General features: G+C 51.7%; 6 protein-coding genes across 6 annotated transcripts; 4 read left to right on the top strand and 2 right to left on the bottom strand.

Annotated features, from left to right (window-relative positions):
- Positions 1-6,828: 6,828 nt before the first annotated feature.
- ACET3X_002356 (uncharacterized protein) lies at positions 6,829-8,303 on the bottom strand. The gene is made up of 2 exons (XM_069449090.1): positions 8,270-8,303; positions 6,829-8,225 (listed from the first exon to the last, which is right to left on the bottom strand). The coding sequence occupies exons 1-2, from the start codon at positions 8,290-8,292 to the stop codon at positions 7,295-7,297; spliced, it is 954 nt and encodes a 317-aa protein (XP_069308903.1). The 5' UTR covers positions 8,293-8,303; the 3' UTR covers positions 6,829-7,294.
- Positions 8,304-8,724: 421 nt separating this feature from the next.
- Positions 8,725-9,440, top strand: ACET3X_002355 (uncharacterized protein; the record flags this gene model as incomplete). The annotated part of the gene is made up of 5 exons (XM_069449089.1): positions 8,725-8,735; positions 8,797-8,830; positions 8,884-9,001; positions 9,054-9,328; positions 9,408-9,440. The coding sequence occupies 5 exons, from the start codon at positions 8,725-8,727 to the stop codon at positions 9,438-9,440; spliced, it is 471 nt and encodes a 156-aa protein (XP_069308902.1).
- Positions 9,441-10,716: 1,276 nt separating this feature from the next.
- Positions 10,717-11,805, top strand: ACET3X_002354 (uncharacterized protein; the record flags this gene model as incomplete). The annotated part of the gene is made up of 2 exons (XM_069449087.1): positions 10,717-10,722; positions 10,783-11,805. 2 exons carry the CDS (start codon positions 10,717-10,719, stop codon positions 11,803-11,805), a joined length of 1,029 nt encoding a protein of 342 aa, XP_069308901.1.
- A 478-nt stretch (positions 11,806-12,283) lies between these two features.
- Positions 12,284-14,288, bottom strand: ACET3X_002353 (uncharacterized protein; the record flags this gene model as incomplete). Its single annotated transcript, XM_069449086.1, has 3 exons — positions 14,001-14,288; positions 13,771-13,940; positions 12,284-13,715 (listed from the first exon to the last, which is right to left on the bottom strand). Exons 1-3 carry the CDS (start codon positions 14,211-14,213, stop codon positions 12,284-12,286), a joined length of 1,815 nt encoding a protein of 604 aa, XP_069308900.1. The 5' UTR covers positions 14,214-14,288.
- A 1,890-nt stretch (positions 14,289-16,178) lies between these two features.
- Positions 16,179-19,347, top strand: ACET3X_002352 (uncharacterized protein; the record flags this gene model as incomplete). Its single annotated transcript, XM_069449085.1, has 4 exons — positions 16,179-17,253; positions 17,302-17,567; positions 17,622-18,485; positions 18,538-19,347. 4 exons carry the CDS (start codon positions 16,179-16,181, stop codon positions 19,345-19,347), a joined length of 3,015 nt encoding a protein of 1,004 aa, XP_069308899.1.
- An 801-nt stretch (positions 19,348-20,148) lies between these two features.
- Positions 20,149-21,867, top strand: ACET3X_002351 (uncharacterized protein). Its single transcript, XM_069449084.1, has 3 exons — positions 20,149-20,529; positions 20,585-21,238; positions 21,293-21,867. The coding sequence occupies exons 1-3, from the start codon at positions 20,407-20,409 to the stop codon at positions 21,629-21,631; spliced, it is 1,116 nt and encodes a 371-aa protein (XP_069308898.1). The 5' UTR covers positions 20,149-20,406; the 3' UTR covers positions 21,632-21,867.
- The last annotated feature ends 555 nt before the right edge of the window (positions 21,868-22,422 follow it).

Here is a 22,422-nt window from a genome sequence, read left to right as displayed (position 1 = left end):
GACCCCTCGCCGTTGAGGCGGCTGCACGCGATATGCATCTTCGTCGTTCTGCCATGCTGCCTGTCCATCTTCTCACAGCGCGTCTTGGCTACATGCCGCCAGCCGACCCCTCTCCACTAGCAGATGCGTTCCCGCAACCAACCACCGGACAGCGCGGCTAGCAATCAAATCGCAGCCATGCTGCTTCCGCTGCATGTGCCGTTACTGGCACCACCAGCCCACGCGTCAAACTCTTGCTATCCGAACTGCCCGACCAGTTCACGCATCCTCGGCCTCAAGACACGAAGGATGAGCGCTGAATGTTTCACAGCACCCGTTCGAGGTGGGGCTGCGCATCGCGGCACATGTATGGCCAAGCGTGAATTTGATATGCCATTCGGACCAATTGACTAGACTACACCCGTTTGAACCCAGCTATGCAGGGGTAGCGACGCCCTCACTATCCCCCTTTTGAACCTTAACGGAAGCTCGTCCTCGCCACCATAAATAGGATGTGGTAGACGAAATGCGGAGAAGCGGGATGGCAGAGGCAAGCTGCAAGGTCTGTTCGCCATCTGACGCCCATAGTTTGCTGATGAGGCAGGTAGAGCGCAAGGGAATCAGAGAATTCTGTTCTGCGCTGCTGATTCGGTCAAGAGGCAAGCCATCTATCGGGACCAGCCCTTGCTGCGAGACGATTCACAGCTCTCTCCGAGTGTGAGAAGATAACGGGCCAGATGCATTCATCCCTACCCATAACCATGCAGTGCACACGAATATCGTTCCATGACTGATAGGACCGGCATATGGTCTCCGGGAGCGCATCAAGTCCAACACCACGCGCGTCTCAAGCAGCCACAACGGGCTCTGGGGATGGCATCTGCACCAAGTGGCTCAGGGCCTTCTCGTCTCGATTGTCTTCAGATAAGACACTGATAATATTCTCCATTGCATTTGGGTCAGGGCGACCATGGTCAACATGTCCCTGCATGCCCGACGCATTGCTGCCCCATACTACGCATCGACACTGCCACTCTTTGCGCTTTTCAGAAAATGTTCCGTTTGCGCACCTGCATGTGGAGATTTCAATGTGTTGCTTCGCACGCTCCAAGTCTTGTGTGCGATATGGACATGCTCGGCCTGTTCATCATTTATCGCCTTCCAATCAAGCAAACGCACCGATTCATTTCGCGATATCCTCCGACGTCATGAACATGGAGTACCATGTCTCCCGCTGTCTGCATCATCTCAAATGATCTCCAGGGTCCATCTCTCGTCGGCGCACTACGCCGAGCTACGTCCCGCAATTGAAAAACTCGAATTCATTTTTCTCGATCCACAACTTCCTGCCGTTCGCAGACGGAAAACATTGCTTGCCAAGTCTTCTGAGATTTGAGCATGTTTTCGAGGGTACGACGATAGCAATCTCGAAACAAGTCCGAAAGGCACCAGCCATTGCGCCGCTCGGTACTAGCAACCCGATCTGTGGAGCGTAGTGCACAAAACGGCTGCTCTTGTGACGTCCATCCCAACGCTGGTATACGCCATCAAGCTTTAGATCGGATTTCGTTTTTCCTTCAGTCGAGACCAGCGGTGTAGGAAAAAGAACTTGTGCCACGGAGTCTTTAACCTCATCGCTGGGTACAGGGCCCGAAGATGACATCTTACAACTTCAGTCCGCAATTCTACTCTTCCCAATAACTTTGTCAAAATCGGTTGGTATTATTCTTGGAATTCGCATCTGCGCAAGCGCGAACACTGTATACGAGCTTCGGCATTGCACAGCCACGGTGCTGCTCTACAAGCCGCAAACGTCTCCGTGCCAGCCCATTGGTTTCCAAGCGCCCTATCACCTGCGTCTAAATCTTCCGCTGGCACCCGCCAACGCGTCGTTGCTTGCCAAAGTCAATAACATGGTCAGCAACGGCTTCTATGACGCGCAGCTACCAAATTTCTTCCAGGGGCAAGGTCGGGCTGTCCGACGCGGGATAGAGCGAGTGACGAAGTTTACTCTATCGGTCCATCAATCTTTCTTAGGAAACTCCGATTCTTGGAAGTATTGTTTACGCTGGCCAGGTCATGAGGCGTTCGGAGACCCAAAATTGCGAATTTCGTTTCAAGTCTGTTTTGATCCTCAGAAAGGACGAAATTGGCAATCTCCGGCTTCTATTTTGCTCACTTGCCCAATGGGGAAAGCGCACTGAGCTGTATCGACACTACAGCCAATAACAGGCCTGCAAGCCACGACTGCGCCTCCCCTACTTCAGCAGCACCTGACAGCCTCACAGACAAACCTCATACCCGAGCGAGGCGAGCACTGTTTCTTTCTTCTGAAGCATCGTCATAATGATTTCAAGAATACTCACTGGCTTGACGTGGCCTTGACAACAACGCAACGAGTACATGTGGGAGATTGCGTTGCTAGGTGGGCCGGGTAATTTGCTGGCTGTACGCGAATGCGCTCACCCAGCGACGTGTACAGAGCGAAGGAGTGCCGCCTGGGTCCGCAGAGCCGCACGCTCGAGATGACTTCAGCCAACCACTCGCCTTCCCAACAGAACAGAGTTCATCATGCTGTAAACCACTCAGCTGGTTGTCAAAGGGGACACCAAATGTCGTTCGTTGCCTCCCGCTCGCTTCCGGCTGTTCGCTGGTGCAAAATCTAGGCCGCGATCTTCCCCAGACGAACCAGATGCTCCAACCCCACACCCTACTATCACATCTGAAACCCTCGCCCATGTACCGGCAGTTCCAGATGCAGAGAAAAGCATGGCTCGATGTCTTCAGACCACTGCCTGTGGGACGGCAAGCGGATCTTAACGATCGCTACCAAAAGGTCTGGACAATCAGCGCGCCTTTGATCTTTACTCGCCTACCAATACTCGTGGCCAGATCTCGCAGCAGCTGATCTCTCGAGTTGAGCCACTAGTGAACCCCTCGACTACCCCTCCTTCGCTAGTGGATACTGCAACGAGCTGAAGTTGAGAGCTGTCACAGCTGGATAAGCACTGCCGGACCCAGCGCCATCTCGCGATAACATTCGCGCCTCTGAACTCGCATAACGGAGTGTTCCGCTACCTTTTGATCTGTCGTCGCCATGGTGCCTTATTGGTCAAGGCCGTGTCTGCACACAGCCAGGAGTTGATGAAAACGCCCAGTACTGCTGAGTAACTCCCACCACACACCTCTTTAGGGATAGGTCTGCGATAAGCTGGTCGCTGAACTTGACGCGAACGTGAACGGCGTCACCCAAGTTTATGCAAGGGCATCGACATCGCTACCAGGATCCGCGCATGCAGTCAGCACCATGTTTGGCACTGCTTCTGTCAGAAGTCAATCGTGCTTTCTACAGCTCTTCTGCAGGCTGCAGGAATGCATGCCGATCTCATCTGCAGCACGTATGCTGGAGCGACTCTTCATGCACATCAGACGTAAGAGTAGTCTACTCGACTAAGCTGGAAAGCTACGTTTTCAGGCCGTTCTGTAACAATACATTAGACCTTGTCGATACTGCAGTTCGCTTTAGTGCATGCAAGACACGATCCTTTTTCCTTCGTGGAGGGTTGATCGGAGCTTTCATTGGACCCTTTGGCCCCTTGCGTCAACTGCGCTCGGATAAGACCGATGGCCAACAAGGTCATCAACGACTGCCTGGACAGTGAGAAACTGCCCTCTGCTCAAGCGCTCCCGCTCGGATACCGAAGCGCGCCATAGCGATCAAGATTTGGTTACAAGAATTATTGGCTAAAGGCAAGAAGGTTGTCTGTTTGTATGTGAAGAAAGCAGCGGTAGCGCAGATCTGCGGCAAAAGCAAAATGGATCTTGAGCTCGGTGCATCAATTCTAGTTGACAACAACCACCCAAATCATCTACAAGTACACCATGATACCTTGGGTTTCATCACGGCGACATTGCCTAGTGGGTGTATTGCACCCAAACATAACTGGCCTGTCTTCTTGCTGCCGTGGCGCTGGGATTGGACTCGCTTGTCCTGTTCTATCGGTTCAAAGCAGCAGACATGCGGCACGGCAAACCTAGTTTCTATCGATAAGGCGAACTCGTGGTTTATACCTCCTGATCGATGAGGATTAAAAGTCCACGGGACTTGTTCCTGAGCCCGGGCGTTGCGCCACCAACTTTGAGTTCGTCGCTGACCTTGGATAGGATAAGGATTTGCAGTGATAAGATGCTCCGCACTTTCAACGCCCATCTATCACCTTTGCAGACACTAAAGCATCTCAATATACGTTCACCAAGTAGGCGATTGCCCTAGGGCGTACTGCCGTATGCGGATAGATCAGAAATCAAATGGCGCACTTGATAGCATGGCGCCTTGTTACCATCCACCATGAGTTCGCTTATGTGGATACACGCTGATCCGATACACCACTGATGCTCATTACCAAGCGAGGAGAACACCAGATCCTCTAGGCCCAAAGCTGGAAAGTGTTGCAGTACACATCATCTCCTGTCACCTGCATACATTGTCGAAAGGATTGATTGACCGCAGCACCTGCTCTTTCTGGGCGTCAACACCTGTTGGATTAGGAAAAGGGATTTCCTCACTTGGACGTCGCTTGGATGAACGGCCTTCTTTCCCAAGCGCTTGCTCCCGCTAGGCCCGCGCGTCTAGTCGACGCATCATGTTCCCCACTGTCGTCTAACTGGGACGGGAAGACGAAGGGATTTCCCAAGTTGCGATAGTCTTTATGACGACTTAGCGGCTTGTCGTACACCCATCACTGCTGTCCTCTTAGCTTGATCTTGTGCTGACGTGGAGTCTCAGATGTGTAGAATCTAAAGGAGAAATTATATGTGCTATTGCTAATCGTTCGATCGATAGAAGCTACAGCGGTGAATAATTGACAGAACTGTAATGTGAAGAGTTGTAGTCTTGTACACAACTGAGTCACTGATATTCCACGAGGCAAACCCACCGGCAACCGGCTTCTACGGACTTTGACAGATGTGTGCAAATAATTTCTGAATACTCTCCCGTCTATCGTCCTCCGAATCAGGGGGACTCGAGACCGATAGATAAAAAGATATATGTTCAATACAAGCTCACCCTCTGTTCAAGCTCCATATGGTCATAGAATTGCATACTTCATTCATTCTCGAGTCAATCCTCCAAGAATCTTCTCCGCTCTTCCTCTGATGACCCTTGGCTCCGCCCACGATACACTTCTCTTTATACAAACAGCCAACGCCTGCTGCGGTTCACCACACCCCTGACATACCATCAACCACTGCCCTTTTGTCGCCCAAACTATCTTGCCACCACATTCTCCACATGGTTCTTTCGCAGCGGTTATCACATTCCCGTTCTTGTCCTTTTCGCCTTCGTCACTGTAGTGGATGCCCTTTTGTGTTTGCGTGTAGGTGGAAATGGAGGAGGAGGGTGTTAATACGCCGCTGTTTGATGCGCTTGGTCGTTGTGGTGAAGTTGGTGGAGAATTGGAAGTAGAGGTGGAGGTAGAGGTGGTAACGGTAAGCTCATCTGAAGTCTTTGCGCCGAAATCTAGCGGTGAGAAGAATGTGACGGGGGGGTTATATTGGTTTTGGTCGGACATCGTGGCGGTACTGGTAACGTTGGGGAGGAAATGGTTAGACGTTGCTAGTATATGCTCGGAATGAGTTATAAGGACACAAGGATAAGACTTTCCGTAGATTAGTTGCGCAACAGGGAAATGATCAAGGAGTCTGCAGTGTGTTGGGGTCAAGTAGGGCTGGGACGATCAGAGCGAAGCAGTGAATACGTGGTAGCGCTGTTTGGAGACTGACCAACAGTGCGTTGGGTGTGCGCACAGCGACTCATTTTCCTGGTTGAACTTTCATTTGAGTGAGTAAACAAGCCTCGGAAACAATGGATATGTCTTTCTTCCGAAGCTGGCAAAGGGCGATAGCGAGATATCTGCATAGCATCGACTACCCAAGAAGAGTTGGATACTTGTAACTAGGTGCATGAACATCCTAGCATACACAGTAGCAATCCGAAGACTGCTAGACTAGTACCTTGAAGTACGTGTGAGTCAAACAGATGCGAAGTTATGGTATTGGTGAATACATACATTATCCTAAAACACGCCTTTCGTTACATATACTCAGATGTACACCAAAACCTTCTCTAGCTCATGTACATGCCCCGTCCTGCCCGTAATACCCCCTTTGTTCAATCTCTTAAGACGTCTACGTCGTCCGTATTAGGCGCATCCTCAGTTAGGGAACCTGCATTCAGTACATTCTGCACTAGAATTGGATGGAGCAGGTGGGGAGAGAGAAGCATCACAATTCCAGCAGAGGCCGAAAGGTGCAATTTTGTCGTCGGTATCGGAGTCATAGTCATTGGATACACAAGGGGTGCGATGTTCTTTTTCTGGTTCTGAACTTTGTTCCGTTTTGGATGACTGGCTTGGTTTAGTTTCGGCGCACTGTTTGTCTGCTGTTTTGGATTCTGTTATCATTGTAGGACTGAGCTGGCGTGTATGTGGTTGGGGGTGATGCGGAAACCTATTTAACCCTGGGATCAGGACAGCGAGAGATAGAGAGTGTTATGTAGTTGGGATGTGTGATCGGCTCACATTGTGAAGGCCGGTGTTCAGGGAGTAACTATATCTTCACAGCTATCTTCGACCATGTACCAGCCAACCACATACGTAGCAACTCAGCTTGTCAAACTGAGATTTTGGCGTGACATGATGCATCGCTGGCTAAAGGTCCTGATGATCAAAACACTCGTGGCAACGGAGTGGAGTTGTTGTCTCAGCAGGTGTCACGCTGAAGCAGTGAGATCATAGGTACACAGTAGTTGATCAGTAGGTCACACAGTGAATGAACCTAATGTATATATACCACTTAGCTTCCAAACAAGTTCTTTCCTAAAACACCCTTCTACCAGCGAGATTATCCAACACCCTGCCAAACAACTGCAATTCTCCAAAGATCCTGCTACTGACACCAAACGAAACACTATGCCTGACGTGACCAAATCTACGGATAAGCAGGGCAAGGCCGGAGCTTCTTGCCCACCATCAAAAGGTGCGAACATTGACAACATCGGTAACCTTGAATCAGTATGTAAGAAGTGCGGCAATCCGTTACTAGGGGCGAATCTTGGGGCGGGCGGAGCATCCTTGGGGTGTAAGGGGTGCGGCGTCCTGGGCGCATACTCAGCATAATTGAATGACTCATACAAGAAGATGTGAGGAGACAGTAGACAGACCCCAACATAGGTACACATGAAATATGGTAACTGGAGAGATGCAAGTCTTGTGGTCGACTGGTGTGATTGTAATCTTGTCATAAAAAAGCATCTTCATGAGTCCCTCAGCTCTGCCACGGCGAAGTAGCCTTTGCTTTCCACGACACCCCTATCTTTGACAACGGCGGTGTATTTGACTACCCACTGCGGCTCTACGTCGCCTTTGAGACCGTCGTCGTTGCCATTTCCTGCCAAGACGCCTGAGCCGTCTTCGCCCGATCCAAGTATTTGCCGTAGTGTCCCGCGCGGCAGAATGTTGGTGCAGTCGTTGTGTGTCAGCAGCTCGATTTGCTGTTGCTTGGCATATAGTATCAAGGGCTTGGGTACAACACAGCAGTCCCTGACATTGATCTGATTGACACTTGGTTTTATCTTTGTTTGCTCGAGGAACTTGGTCAGGCGCGCGACGCCGAATTCCGCAATTCCGAGTTTCGATACGAGACCCTCTGCATGGAGTTTCTCGAGCGAGCGCCATGTTGTTACCATGGTTTCAATGTCTTCTGGGGGTGCGCCGGCTTCGGAACTGTCGCCTGCGGTGTTCTCAGAGGTGGATTGTGTCGCAGATGGGGGTGAGGGTGGATCATCGTCGTCGTCGAGATCGGAATCTTCATCGTCGGCATCGAAGGTTATTCCTGGGAAGCTCACGATGAGAAGGTCTATCGATGATGTGCCCAGTTCCTTCAGCACGAGCTCTATCGCTTCCCGTGTTTGTGCGCAGCGTCGGTCTGTGGGTATATTTGGGAGGTAGAAGAGCTTGACTGTAATGTCGTAAGATTCTCGGGGTTCAGCCAGAGGTGATGGTGTATGCGTGGGCACATATAATGCTGAGTCGGTCCTGGTGGTCCAGGTTGTGTAGTTTGGTTTTGAGGGCGCTGGCGAGGGTTGGTGGGCGGCGAAGTTTGCGCGGAGAGAGGAAGTAAGCTCCGTGTTTGATTTCTCGAAGAAGGGTCGTCTTATCACGGAAGGACCACCGGACATGGTATTGCTGTCTTGTTAGGTAGGGCCTTGGCTGGTCTGAGGACGACATACGAGGTAGATAGTATGAGCTTCATGATGGTGGTTGGTTGGCTCAAGAAGTTGAACAATGACGCAAGATGGAGGGCTTCTGACGACGAGAGCTTATTGTATATATCCCGGGATGGCGACTTTTCGGGATTGTTTGAGGCGCGAGACGGGGACGGTGAAGGTTTGTCAGCGAGTGGGCCGTCTTCGGACAGTAGTCGCGTCGGACTAACAACAACTTGAAAAGCCTAGACGAGAAGTTTGTGCAGAAGAGAAAGCGAGAGTCGAAAATGCGCGCGCATAAAGCGATTGGGTATCTACAGATTTTTGGATGGTGATAGCGGGGACATGGCCATGGACGAGGCGCATTGACGTCTCAAAGTCGCGGGGCTGGCCTGTGACCGCCGAACCGCCGAACCTAACATGTTTCCCCAAGCGCACCAGACACGACGCTACCAGCATCTTCTCCCCCACACGACACCATGACGATCAAGTAAGCGCTGCGCTGCTCTGTTGTTACACGTTCATCGGATGCAGTAGGCTAACAGCTGTAGATATCTCATTCTGCTGTCCCGGCAGGGCAAAGTGGTTGGTCCCTCACCCTAGAATCACCCAAGTCCCTTGCTGAAGCTCGCCCCCAGCGCCTGGCCAAGTGGTTCACCACGCTCGCGCCCAAGGACAAGGCCAAGATTGTCAAAGACGTCTCGCAGCTCGTCCTCGCCCGCCGCACGCGCATGTGCAACTTCCTGGAGTACAAAGGTCAGTGGGCCCGGCAGGGGTCATGGCTTCGCTAGCTCACACATTCTGCCAGACACCAAGATTGTCTATCGCCGATATGCCTCGCTCTTCTTCATCGCCGGCTGCGACTCGACCGACAACGAGCTGATTACGCTCGAAATCGTCCACCGCTACGTGGAGCAGATGGACAAGTACTACGGCAACGTGTGCGAGCTCGACATCATCTTCAACTTCCAAAAGGCTTACTTCATCCTCGACGAGTTGCTGCTTGCCGGCGAGATGCAGGAGAGCAGCAAGAAGAACGTGTTGCGGTGCATTGGACAGCAAGACAGCCTCGAAGATATGGAGGTGAGTGAAGTGTGATGACTTTCGGGTCCGCTTCGCCGCACACCCATAGCACCTGCTGGCTGACGCGCCGTGTCGTCAGGCTGAGGACCATACCGTTACCAAGATTATGTAAAGCGTGTGCCGAACGCACCATGACACCACTCGTCTTTTGGTCCTCTGCCACCGACCGTCCCAAGAGCCCTCACTGACCGCGCCTGAATGGCTTTCCAGGATGCGGATGACTTCAAGGGCCGACTTAAGGAGAGCGGCATCCTATGAGACTGGTCCCGGTTTCCGCATACGAAACACATACTGTACGGCGTTATTGGAGCATGGGAGTAGGCAGCACGACACACAGTCGCCCGTTGGCGACACGGTTCATCGGCTTCATGCTAAACATCTTCTCAAGGGCAGGCGTCAGAGCAACACGATATCACACGGCGCAAGGAGTCGGATCATTTGGAGAACGCACTACCTGCCATCCTGCCTTGTAGAGCGGATGGCGGTAGCTGTACTCTATCTACTACAATTCAAACACCTCGGACTGGCGGGCTTGCTCGACACAGCTAGGTTTGACACAGACACACAAGTGGCTCACAGGCTCGAACGTGATTACACATCATGATATCGAGACTTTACCCTTGATAGACTTGATCCTTCTCTCTTGTTTTCGATTTTCTTTTTCCTGTTCTGGTTTACTTACCTTACCCATCTAGCTACAGGTCTCCACATCGCCCAGGCACTGCACTTCGTGACAGCAATTGGTTCGGATCAACGTTTGGTCCTTTATTCAGAACCTTGACATGCATACATCAATTGAAATGCTGCCGAATTCATCTGGATTCATTGTCAGGCAGCTTCTTGTCCTCCTTCACGTGCTCGAACAACACCAGATGACATGCTCAGAGATATTCGGGTACCAGACACCACACAACTAACATCATCACTCAACACCAGTCGTCTCTCGCCTCGTACCCATCCGGTCTTATCGGCAGCTGTTGTTGGTTGAGGGCTCGCTGTCGCATGGACCAATCAGGAAGGAAGACCCGACACACATGCCGCTGTTAGCTCGGCGACACCGCCAAGCTGGCCTTCTCCGCAATCGCGACCACGTCGTAAGAGCGACACCGACATCTCACACCACATCCACGCCCAAGTTATACATATGTCCACTGCCTGCTAGACGACTGTCTGGCCGAACAACAGTACCCTCTCCTCTCTGCAGCCAGCCTAGAGTCGTGTTTACTCGTTGTATCGGTTCGCGCAGGCCACCCCCCTTCCCGACCAACACACCACCTCCGCCAGCAGCCACGGCACGCTGAACTACTGTCGTATCTCAAAGGTCCTGAATCATACGCGAAATATCCCATAAGAAATATCCAGGCAAGGGGAGTCCACATCAAAGCGCAATGAAGGTACGTACACAATGCGATGGGGCTGGAGGTGATGACGCAGCTGACCCGGTGGGACCGCAGTACCTTGATTTGTGCGCCCTCCACGAGGTCAACCTCGCTCTCAACTTCGATACGCAAGATACAGCCATCATCGGCGGATGCGATCTGTGGACGATAAAAGCAGCCGGTAGCGACAAGAAACTATACAAGCGCATCGAGCGGACGCTCGAGGAGCGACACAAAGACCTGTTGTCAGCGGTGGCAGGGCTCTCCGAACAATCTGCCGCTCGGTTCGCAGACCAGCTCAATGTCTCCCGAGACACACCATTCGGCACCTTCAGTGAGGCCGCGAACCGCCACACATTTGCCTACCTGATCGCGACGCTCAACGCAACTCACATCGATTACGATTTTGCCAACACACTGAATCCCGACGAGTTCCGTCGCGAGACCATGCACAGCTTCATGCACAAGATCGACACCACAATGTACTATCTCCGCCCGCAGGTTTACTCTGCAGGACTACCAGCAGGCGCAGTCACACCGCTTGGCTCACCCATCTGGAGTCCACGGAGTTGGCATCTGATTGACAGCGAGATGGACATGCCAAATTGCGAATACTATGCATGGGAGCCGTCAGACGACCCGTTTGCTGATGACGGCGCCATTTGGAGCCACCACTTCTTCCTATACAATAAGGAGCGTAAGCGAGTCGCATACTTTTACCTCCGCGGAATATCTGCTCTGTCCAACTCGCCTAGCGTCGCCATGTCGCTCATGTCCAAGTTCAAAGCATCCAAATACGAATCCAGCACCAACGCAGGCAGCAGGAAGCGTGCCGAATACTGGCTCGGTGACCGTGCTAGAAAGGGACTCGAGGCATACGGAGACAGTGACGAGCTCGACAACATGGTCATTGATCACCCCGGTGATGTCGTCGACGCTGAACAACAACGGTACCTGCCCGCCAGAGAGATGAGCATGGATGCCGAATACTACGAGAGCGAGGACGACAGTGATGTTGAGTCACTTGTCGACCGAGAGAGGGCTGTGAGTAAGATACGGTCGATGAGCGAGTGCGCCATGGAGAGGATGGACGTCTGAGTTCTTTCCATTTTGGACGGCCGCCACCTCGAACCATCTGATTGATAGGCACTCAACATGCCAAAACCGCTCACAATGAACCGGGGTTTCCTTGCCTGTTTTGCAATGCGGCATATGAGGCGTTCTATGGAGTTTGCTTGTCTGTTTTACAGTTGTCTGGCATCTCTTCACCGGCTCGTGAGAAGACGACCATGACTGACACGAGGCGTTACGGTCGGTGGGAGCGACGCGTGATAACGTCCTTGTTGCATATCGTCTGAGCCTTGAGATACCCCTGTTTGTGTTAATTTGTTCAATTGTTCTAGTTTGTTAATGCTTGCGTATATGAGAGAGCGGGGTAGTGATGGGTCACCAGGAACGATGGGATGACAGTATCATTTAACGAAGGTGTGTACATGATGCCACAGTTCTAATGGTGTATTACAATGTTCGTCAATTCTATGTGCAATATCCCCGCAAGTCCACTACATTGTCTAGATCAAGTGATGTGTGGGAAATACTGGAGCCAGTTAGGGACTACAAAGATGGACGCCTCCAGATACGTCAAATTGAGGAAGCTTTCCACAATCAAGTACACCCTTGCTACCACATATACCACACCTACAGCTGGTAGGATGAACATCAGGAGGGAAGTCAACAGAAAGCGGCCAAGAGACATGTCGTCCTCGCGTTCAATGTTCCACGAGCGAAAGATGAAAATGACACATACACCCATGGGGCCTGATGCAGCTAGTGATATAGCAGATATCTTCCAGAGGTATTCTTCCATCTTGGTCCTGAACATTGTGTTCCAGGCGGCTAGATGGACGCCGCCATATATGAAACCAGCAATGGCTAGCGTGGCGACGACAACGACACCTGAGAGGGTCTCAATTCTGGGTATGTCGCCTACACGGTCGACCAGCATACGTTCATTGCAGTCTGTGAGGTATTTTTCCAGATTGTTGTCCGTATGCTGATCGAGTTGTAAGAGCGTATCGTATTTGGTTAGACTCTTGCTGGCTAGCAGCCAACAGTACTGGTCCGCTTCGTTGAGGACTAGTTTGTGAACGTGTGTCCTTCGCGTTGCTATGTTCTTTTTGGCCGCTCGGGGAGTATCGTCGTGTTTGGCACAAGGACCCAAGTATTGGAAACTGCCAAAAGTCCGATTGGACATCAGTCTGAGCCGCTCCTGTTCCGGGATTCCCGATGCCACAGTATTGTATTTCCGACTGAACCGGCTTCCAAACCATGGGCTCCAGGAGTACTTCGCCTTTTCATACCGTTCGGAGCTGTCGCCGACTTGCTGGGGCTCTTCCCTATCCTGGAATTGGAGTATGACTTCGCCTGTACAGCTCTCTGGAAGTGAGTACTCGTACCCTGGTGGAATCAATTTGAGGCGAGGATGCGAGCATCGCCATCGCCATCGCGACTTTTGGGAAGATCGGGAGTACGAACAAAGAGCCATGAAACCTGCGAGCTCCATCATATCCTCCGCATTGATGAGTGTGGGGCTGTCGACATCGAGTGGCTTCTTCCACCACAGCATGAAGATAAGTAGTGCACATATACAATGTGCGAGCGTGTTGAGTTCGAGAAGGGAAAAGCCAATGTCTGCATACCATCTTGCACAACACTGAGCGCAGAACCATATAGCTTGACAGCATACGATTGTCTTTGCTATATTGCTGGCTTTGCTCTTGTCTTGAATCTCTTCCAGAGACAAGTCTGGCAGGAGATCTGGTTCGTGTTCGAGGAGGTATGTAAACCCAACTGGGTTCAGAATCATCCGGTTACGGCCGTGACTAAGGAAGTTTTTCTCGCATCTACGTGTATCGATCGCGAATCCACCCATGAGGGCGTAGAAGGAATGGGTTCTTGTCCAAGGGTGTCTTCGACGCTTTGTCTCGGTTGCATCGAGCTGTTGAAGTCTTCAAAGATTAGCAGCTGCGACATAAATCACCCTAGCAAGACTTTACTACTTACTGTCGACTCTGTTCACTCTCGCTACCGCCATTTTCATCGTCCTCGAGTTTCGTGACCCGCTTCGAAGTGGACAGGCTCCAGAATGACGGTTCCTTTTGGCCATAGACTTTTCTGACGCGCTTGCCGAGTGCAGTCGCTTCTCGATACTGACAAAAGGCAGCCAGGGCTACCTGTTCTCTCTGTTAGACTTTTGTGGTATCTCCAGTGGGAACAAGAGGGCAGACGCATACTAATTCTGGTGCGAGCATTGCGGTGATTAGCCACGCCACCTTACGCCATGTTGCTTGGGAAGCCTTTTGGTACTTTGGAATGTTCAGATGGACTGCTGTCCATACACAGAGAGTCAAGGTGATGAGGCATGAGGTGAGGATACTCGACGTCCCTCGCACATAAGGCTCAGCCTTCCAGCTGAAGAACGTCGCATTGGCAGGAGGCGTATACATTGCAACCAAAAAGACATACTAGTGTGTTGCGACTTGACCCACGCTGCGTGGCTGGCACCGGGGACTTTAAATATCAGAGTTGAGAGGCAGACCATCAGGCTGAAGCTGAAGACATTAAGCTTTGGTCCTCGAAGACATAGCCTCAGCCACAAGCGTCTCAAGTTGGATGATTGGCCCAACAGCAAAAAAGTGGCTTAGGCTTTACATGATACGTCTCCGCTGGCACGCACATACATGAGGCTTTCGAAGAAGGTGGAGTTGAATAGTACGTGACTGCGCCCAGCGCGGTAGCCGTGTGCCCAAGCTGGTGAAGTGTCATAATCGTGGGTATTGTCGATAGGTGGTGATGCGATCCCGTGACCTCTTCATCAGTCCGGATCGAGCTTACAAGAAACGAAATGATTCGGAGAGATATGTAGGAGTGCCACGCCCGTTGAATATGAGATGGCGTTCGGAATCGACTGAAGTCATTCCACGTTGATACGACCGGTCTGCTTCTGCGGACTATAGTCGGTAGCAAAACAGCCATTAGCAGAGCTACAGCCACCACGGGCGAATGTATCGACAAGCCTAAGCGATAGCGCGCCCCGCTTTCTGGCAGTCAGGAGGGGAGAAGGTGCACAGAGCCGCATTAACATCGCAAACCCAAAAGACATTGCATTCCTAGGTCGAGGCGAGTCATGCGTTGATTACTGGTAGAGCAGAGTAGGGCTTTTGGAAGAAGAAGAAGAAGAAGATGGGCCCATGGCCCAGCCCTTGCCACGTTTTTGGGTAGAATGTGGCTAGATGGAGTAATACGCTAACCGGATGCTACTAGATAGTGTCGTCTGACAAGGCTGCCTGATGCCACCCCTCCTTCTCACTCACACTGCACTTCCGACTAACTACTCCACAGAGTACACTCTGTCTGCGCCCCTCCGAGTACTCAGTCTCAGGAGAGGAACTATGCGATACCCTGAATCGCGCAAGCAGGACTGCTTGCTGCGAAACAGCTTGATGCCAGCCTATGCATGATGGTGCATTGTACGCAAATTCTTGAACACAATGAGTTTTGCGAATTGGTAGGCACGTTGACGGATAGCAGCACTGAATCTATCGCTTCATTTCGAGATTGTGGAGTCAGGCAATGCTTGTGACCTGTGATAAAGACGTTGCTACCTGTAAGTTTGAGGTCACTTTCTGAAGACAACAATGAGTGTGTTGTTAGGCAAGCAGCTTGATTGTTGGACTGCAGCATAGTGAGGATGACAAATTGGAAATATGATTGCAAGAGCTGGAGAAGAGTACAATACGTCTACAGGTGTGCACTCTCTCTTCCTCACCTTTGTCGCTTCTCGTATCTCATCAGAGCTACGATAATAACCTTCCGGATGAGCGATATACTTTCGACATTCGATTTCTTCAAGGTATTTGTCCCGTCAAGCCTCAGAGACCATGAGTAATCTCCGCTGTTTCAACTGCGGAGGCTCACACTATGATTCTGTCTGTAACCAGCCTTGTGGGCATTGCGAAACGGGTGGTCACGCAAGGAAGGACTGTACTCAAGTTCCTTTTGGTACACGTCGTTCTCGTAATACCCATGGCGGCATTGGTGATTCGATTAGAAGCAGAGGTAGGAGTCCTGGTGGGCCCGGCGTTCCATTTGGCAACAGGGGTGGTAGCCGTGGTGGTATCAGCAATTATCCTAGCAGTAGAAGCGGGAGCCCCGGCGGTTTTGGCAGTCCCCGTGGATCAAGAGGTGGATACTCTCGTGGTGGTGGTGGCCGTGGCTATCTACCGCGAGAACACACACCAGGCCCGAACCTAGTCCAGCAAGGACGATCCTCCTCTCGTGGATCACACGGAGACTTTCCTCCTAGATATCAGTCGCAGTCAAGGGCATGCCAAGACGACCGGATCTGCTTCAAATGCAAACGACCAGGACACATTGCAGCCAACTGTGATCATTCTGACACCCAGTCGCCAATGGTTACGCAAGACAACGAAGACTCAGAACCTCCCAACCTAGATTTTCGTAATGTCTTTTCCAAAGAAGAGCAGAAGGTGAAGTTTCGAGCGGCTGCTGCAGCGTCAAAGACTCAGGCGATACTTGTTCGCCCAGATTTTGCTCAGAGTGATGGGTTCGACGATGTTGTCTTTACTAATCACTTTGCTATCGAATTACCCACCAAAGATCTCTATGAGTACAAGATGCAGGGTATAATCACTCGCGAACAAGCCGAAGAGGACCAAGTGCCCTCTACAGCGAGACGACAAGAATTGATGCAACAGGCTATCGACAACTCCAGCATATTGCGTAGTGCGCGCGGTACGTATGCAACGGATGAAATGGAAAAGATCATCGCTTGGGTTCCACTACCATCGACCAACCAAGCCGGAGATGAGCTCCAAAGTATACAAATCACCATACAACCAGCACGTCAGGGTCGTGAGGCCATTACCCGCGATGTGAAACTTGTATACGTTGGCACAGTCCCTGTTGCTAAAGTTGTTCAGGCATGTTCCGGTGATATCCAAAACCTCCCACTGGAACCCAAGGGCGACACAGGAATGAATGCAATCGAAGCTATCAACTTGATCATAGGCCATTCTGCGCGCAACCCTGCTTCAGATGCAGGCGTTACGAATTTTCGACTAGGAGGCAACAAGTTCTTCTCGACCGACAACGGGAGTGAGATTGACCTCAACTCCGGACTCGTTTGCTACAAAGGATTCTTCTTCACTCTCCGCCATGGTATGGGTAAGCCTTTGCTCAATGTTAGCAGCGCTGCCACAGCCTTCTACAAGCACAATATCTGTGTCTCTGACTTCATGAAACAATTTTGCGGGATTGGCTTCAACAGCAAAATCAGATTTACCGACGCAGACCTGCGTAATCTCAAAGAGGCCTTGAAGGGTGTTAGGGTCAATATCCGACACGAGAACAGGATGCGAGCAGTCACAGATATTGCTGGGCTTGACGAGTATCCGAGTCGACTAAAGTTTGTGGATCCAACTTCCGGCACCATCTCCGTAGCAGATTTCTTGGACCAGCACCGCAGTAAGTGAAGAGCCTCAACCTCCTGACTGCAACAGCTAAAATATGTAGACCAACCATTGACACAACCGGAAATCGCTGGAATCAGGGATTCGATCTGCCCGTGTATTGTATTTGGAAAGAGTGCCAAGGCGAGCCACTTCCCAGCCGAGGTTTTGTACATCGAACCTTATCAACCACTCAAGGGGAGAGTACCGCCAGATGCGGCAGGCATCATGATTAGTCAAGCACGTGAAGAACCAAAGCTCAACCGCGAGAACATATCAACTACCGGCCTCAAGTTACTTGGTTTTGCAGATACTCCATCACCCGTCTTGGTACGTATCGCAATGTATGGATATCTGCCGATCTGTCAGCTAACAAAACTGTAGATGGCTTCAGGAGTGTCAGTAGATCGCGATATGATCACTGTGCCCATCCGTAATACCGCTCGACCCTTGATCTCTTACTCGAGTGGAAACATCAGTGCCTCGAACAACAGCAAAGTGCAGTGGAACCTTGGTGGTAAGAAATTTCTTGAGACAGCTGCTCGAGGGCTTTCAACAGAGATCCTACTTCTAGTTCCTGAGATGTTCCAGCGTAGACTACTGAACAGCACCACGACTGCCGAGTATGGTCACAGATACGTGCAGGAGCTTATCAGAGCTTTCCTGCTCTATGGAAATGGACCAAACGAAACCCCACTTAGAGTTCAAGATTTCAAGATAAATGTTCAAAGGTTCGAGGTGCAGGAAGGTAAGAATTGTGAACCCGAATTCAATCAACACATGGCCACATCCAAAGCTGGACTTGCGGTCTTGCTTAGCCCAACCAGGGGAGGCCTTCCAGATGTGTTTGCAGATTTCAAGCGGGTTGCCGAGACGTACCACGGAATGCATTCGATTTGCATAGCAGCGAAAGCTGCACACGATTCTGAGAATTCTCGGGGGGCTGGAGGCTCGATCGTCAATCGGCTTCCGCAATATATGGCCAATGTCGCTATGAAGTTGAACCTGAAGTTGGGAAATATCAATCACAGCTTTGTGCTTCATGATACCCTCAAACAGAAGATGTTCACTGCTGTTGACAATCAAGAGCATGGGCTAAGTGTTGTGGACACCATGATTCTGGGAGGCGATGTTACTCATCCTATGAAAGGCAGCGCGGGGCCATCGATTGCTGCTATCGTTGGTAGTGTGGATGATCGTTTCGCGAAATACCCCGGATCGGTGCGTTATCAAAAGGGCAGCACGGAGGTAAGTGCATACGCTGTCAAAAGAAATTACGTACTTGAAACTAACTCTGCAGATTATCGATGACGCCAAAGACATGTTCGAGGACCGTCTAGGAGCATGGTACGACAAATATGGTCGTCTCCCCTCCAATATAATCTACTACCGTGACGGAGTAGGAGATTCGCAATACGTCGAAGTCCTCAACAGGGAAGTCGGAGAGATAGAGACTGCCTTTTCAACCATCAAAGCAAAGGAGAACATCACGAGCATCGAAAAGCCGCGTATTACAGTTGTCATTGTCACCAAACGGCACCACACGCGCTTCTATCCAAGGAGCGAGGTTCCCACGAAGAACTGCGAACCAGGCACATGTATCGAATCTGGTGTCACGCACCCTGTCTTCTTCGACTTCTATCTGCAATCGCACGCACCAATGAAGGGGACGGCTAAGCCAACGTACTACGTCGTACTCCGTAATGATATCGCCTTCACGCCCGCAGAGATCCAGGACTTGACAAATGCGCTTTGCTACACATATGCTCGTTGCTGTCTGCCTGTGGGCTATGCGCCTCCTGCGTACTATGCGGACCGTCTATGCGAGCAAGCCAGGTTGTACATCAGGCGCACGTCTGTCCGAGAAGTTGTTGGTCGCGAACCTCAACGGCCAGATAAGGTGCAGGGCGAGAGTGCAGATGCTCGGAGTATGAAAGTCCGCATTTGGAAGGACAAAGTTAGGGACTGGGAGAATGCTGTTGCGAGAGAGTGGAAGAAGCAGCATTCTGGTCCGTCGACTGAAATTGTGGGATCGGATGGGTCGAAGCGCGAGGTGAGATCGAATGGACCGTGGCATGCGAAGTTGAACAACACGATGTTCTGGATGTGAGTGGGAGAGCACGGTGAATCGGGGTTGCAATGTTGAAATCGGTATCGTCTCTTTCATTTGTTCTGTTGTTTTCCTGTGCTTTGTCTGTCGCTACAACCAAATGTAGCTCAAATGTGCATGCAATATCAAAGTTCCCTCTGATCTTACCTGACCACTCGATTTATGACTACAGTACATCACTTATAGTAGATCTTAAGGCTCCAACCGTTGCATACAGCGCACGAACATACTAGTTCGATTGACGCTTGTCGGAAGCGTTTGTTCTTGCAAATGGTGGTCTTACAACGTGGGCGCAGCGCTGACATTGCAGTGTACTAGCGGGCGCAGTCGTAGGCGCAAGCTCGCAAGATTGTCGCGTTTGAGCACACGGCTAGCACTTTGCGCTTGGTCATAGCGATTGAATATCCGGTGAGTGCGGGAGTTGGTAAGTGGCATCTGACATTGCCTCATCCGGGGTATTGCCTTGGGCGACAAGACGGAGAGCTGGCTACGCTGAAGCCTCGTGCTATGCCCGGGTATGCTCAAGGGTCAATGGCGCAAACGACACCAATATCGGAAGCATGAAAGCATACAATGAGGATCCCCAAAACTCTGCTGCCTTGGTCTGCAACAGGAAGGCGATGGAGAGGATAATGCTGCGCCTCGCGGGAAAGCACGCTAGAGCCACGCGGTGATGGCGGGCGATGACTAAGGCGCATGCATTGCCCGTTCTTGTCCCATTGGTGACGTTGGTCTTTTGGCGGCTCAGAGCTGGGCTGATTCAACAGGGTCTCGTCTTAATTTCCCTCGCAACCCACATCAAAACAAGGTTGCGGCAAGCTGCAATCAATCGATTTTCGAGCATTGCCAGACCCCAAGCACAGGCATCCGCTGTTCATTTTCCCATCGCTAGCCTTTTCTTGCGCGGACGAATTGTTGTTGGAGTAGTCGCCGCGCTCACGTCTGTCAGTCAGCGCAGGATTCCGTAGCTTCCGCGGTCGTTCTCTAAGCTCTAGCTCCACTGCGGCATTCCGAAACCATCGCCCCAACGCTGTCAGTCCATCCCAGCACACACCAAACATGTCGCACAACTACGATCAATACGGCGGCAACCCGTACGGCCAGGCCGAGGCTGGATACGGCGGTCAATCGAACCCATATGGAGGCACCGGCTACGGCTCGTCCAACCCCTATGGCGGAGGAGTAAGCAGTCGCAACTGCGCGGCCTGAATTTGACAAGACTGACGCGACCAAACAGTATGACGAGCCGCAACAACAGCTCAACCCTCCGGCGCCGCTCCAACGCCATGGCGATTCAAACTACTCGCAGCCGTCGCAATACTCGCAAGCCGGCGCACTGAGCCAGGTCAACACGCAGCAGCAGCAGCAGAACGTCCCTCACACCGACGTGCCCATGAACAATGGAGGTGTCTACGGCGCAAACCCCGGCATGGAGGCGCCCGGCCCGCAGCCTCTCAACCGCGACGACTTCTTTGCGCGCATCGAAGGCGCAAAGGGTCGCATCGGCCAGCTGACCTCGGACATCCAAGCCATTGCGAGCGTCCACCAGCGCATGCTGTCATCGCCCGACAACCGCTCCACGGCCGAACTCGAGAGCATCGTAACGACGACCCAGATCAGGAACACGCAAATCAAGGACGAGATCAAGTTTCTGGAGCGAGATGCCGCGCGCGACCCCAACGACAAGATGAAGAGGACGCAGGTTGAAGCGCTGAAGAAGCAGTTCAAGACGCAGCTCGAGGACTTCCAAAAGGAGGAGGCAGAGTATTCGAGGCGGTATCGCGAGGCTGTCGGGCGCCAGTACCGCATCATCAACCCGGATGCGACGGATGCCGAGGTCAACGAGATTGCAAACTCGGATCTGGGCGACGAGGGCATCTTCACCCAAGCTGTAAGTTGACGATGGGTCACGCGCAGCTCAAGGATATGACTAACAGCCCATCAGCTCAAATCCAACCGCAGCGGCCAAGCCTCGAGTGTTCTTGGCGCCGTCCGCGCCCGTCACAACGACATCCAGCGCATCGAAAAGACCATGGGCGAGCTTGCCCTCCTCTTCACCCAGCTCAACGAGCAGGTCGTCTACCAAGAGCCCATCATCCAACGGACCGAGGAGCAGACTGTGCAGGTCAAGGACGACACGGAAAATGCAAACAAGCAGCTCGACGAGGGAATCAAGTCGGCCAGGCGCGCGAGGAGGCTCAAGTGGTGGATCCTCCTGACAGTAGTCCTGATCTTGTGCGTGATTGCGCTGGTACTTGGATTGTACTTTGGGTTGAAGAAGTAGAAAGAGCGCCTTGGAAGCAAGAGCATGGTAATGAGCGACGACGAGGGGAGGTGTGTGACATCATCTGGGACTATCGTTCTGTATCTGTATGGGGAAGTGGATGAACTTCTGTTCTCGTTCTTTTTCTTTATTATTAGTAATGATCCGGAGCTGCCCTCCGCAGCAACGCCGCATGTGTATAAACGGGAATCGGCAAGGGAAATGGATATTAGCGCTAATGGCATGATGGCAAAAAGGCTCGTAAAACAAAGACCGCGTGCCCAACATGTTGAGGCTGAACCACTAATGATCTTCTAGCTCCCGCTGGCGCCAGCACTGTCAACAACTAGACGTGGCGCAAGTATTTTCGATAGATACAATGGCAGTGCAGTGCAAGGTCCGACTGCTTGGGGGGTGGTGCTTTCGTGTTCATGCGCAAGTCGTTCTGTTCTCACATGTGATGGCTGCATGTCGTGGTGAGGAGGTTGACTGATGCTCTAATAATAAAATGGCGAACTAGGCGGGTACGAAAACACGGCATTCCCAGCGCCAGCATCACAGATGCGGCAGGAGCTGATTCGTCGAGATACGATTTCAAAAATCGAGCAGAACTAGCGTCGTGATGTCAAGATGGTGCAGAGGTCCGGACCGACTGCCTCGTTTCACAGCAAAACCGTAGGCACATATTCGCCGTTTCGGAAGCGGGCAGCGATGGGCACCCACATGTCGTCATTAATCCAATCTTAGCCGTGGGCCGTCATTTCGGCAGCAGAGACAGAGACAGCGCACCATGGGGGCAAAGACATGCGTCA

This window comes from Alternaria dauci, chromosome 2, assembly GCF_042100115.1.
Source record: "Alternaria dauci strain A2016 chromosome 2, whole genome shotgun sequence".
Lineage (NCBI taxonomy): Eukaryota > Fungi > Ascomycota > Dothideomycetes > Pleosporales > Pleosporaceae > Alternaria > Alternaria dauci.
This window is presented reverse-complemented; position numbering and strand designations above follow the sequence as displayed.

What these genes read in the sequence shown, in the direction of transcription:
- ACET3X_002356 (XM_069449090.1), bottom strand. Translation starts at nt 8,292, where the DNA reads ATGAAGCTCATACTATCTACCTC. An exon ending in AAGCTCATACTATCTACCTC is followed by an intron (nt 8,226 to 8,269) that starts GTATGTCGTCCT and finishes CTAACAAGACAG; the next exon opens with CAATACCATGTCCGGTGGTC.
- ACET3X_002351 (XM_069449084.1), top strand. Translation starts at nt 20,407, where the DNA reads ATGTCGCACAACTACGATCAATACGGCGGCAACCCGTACGGCCAGGCC. An exon ending in CCAACCCCTATGGCGGAGGA is followed by an intron (nt 20,530 to 20,584) that starts GTAAGCAGTCGC and finishes GCGACCAAACAG; the next exon opens with TATGACGAGCCGCAACAACA. An exon ending in AGGGCATCTTCACCCAAGCT is followed by an intron (nt 21,239 to 21,292) that starts GTAAGTTGACGA and finishes ACAGCCCATCAG; the next exon opens with CTCAAATCCAACCGCAGCGG.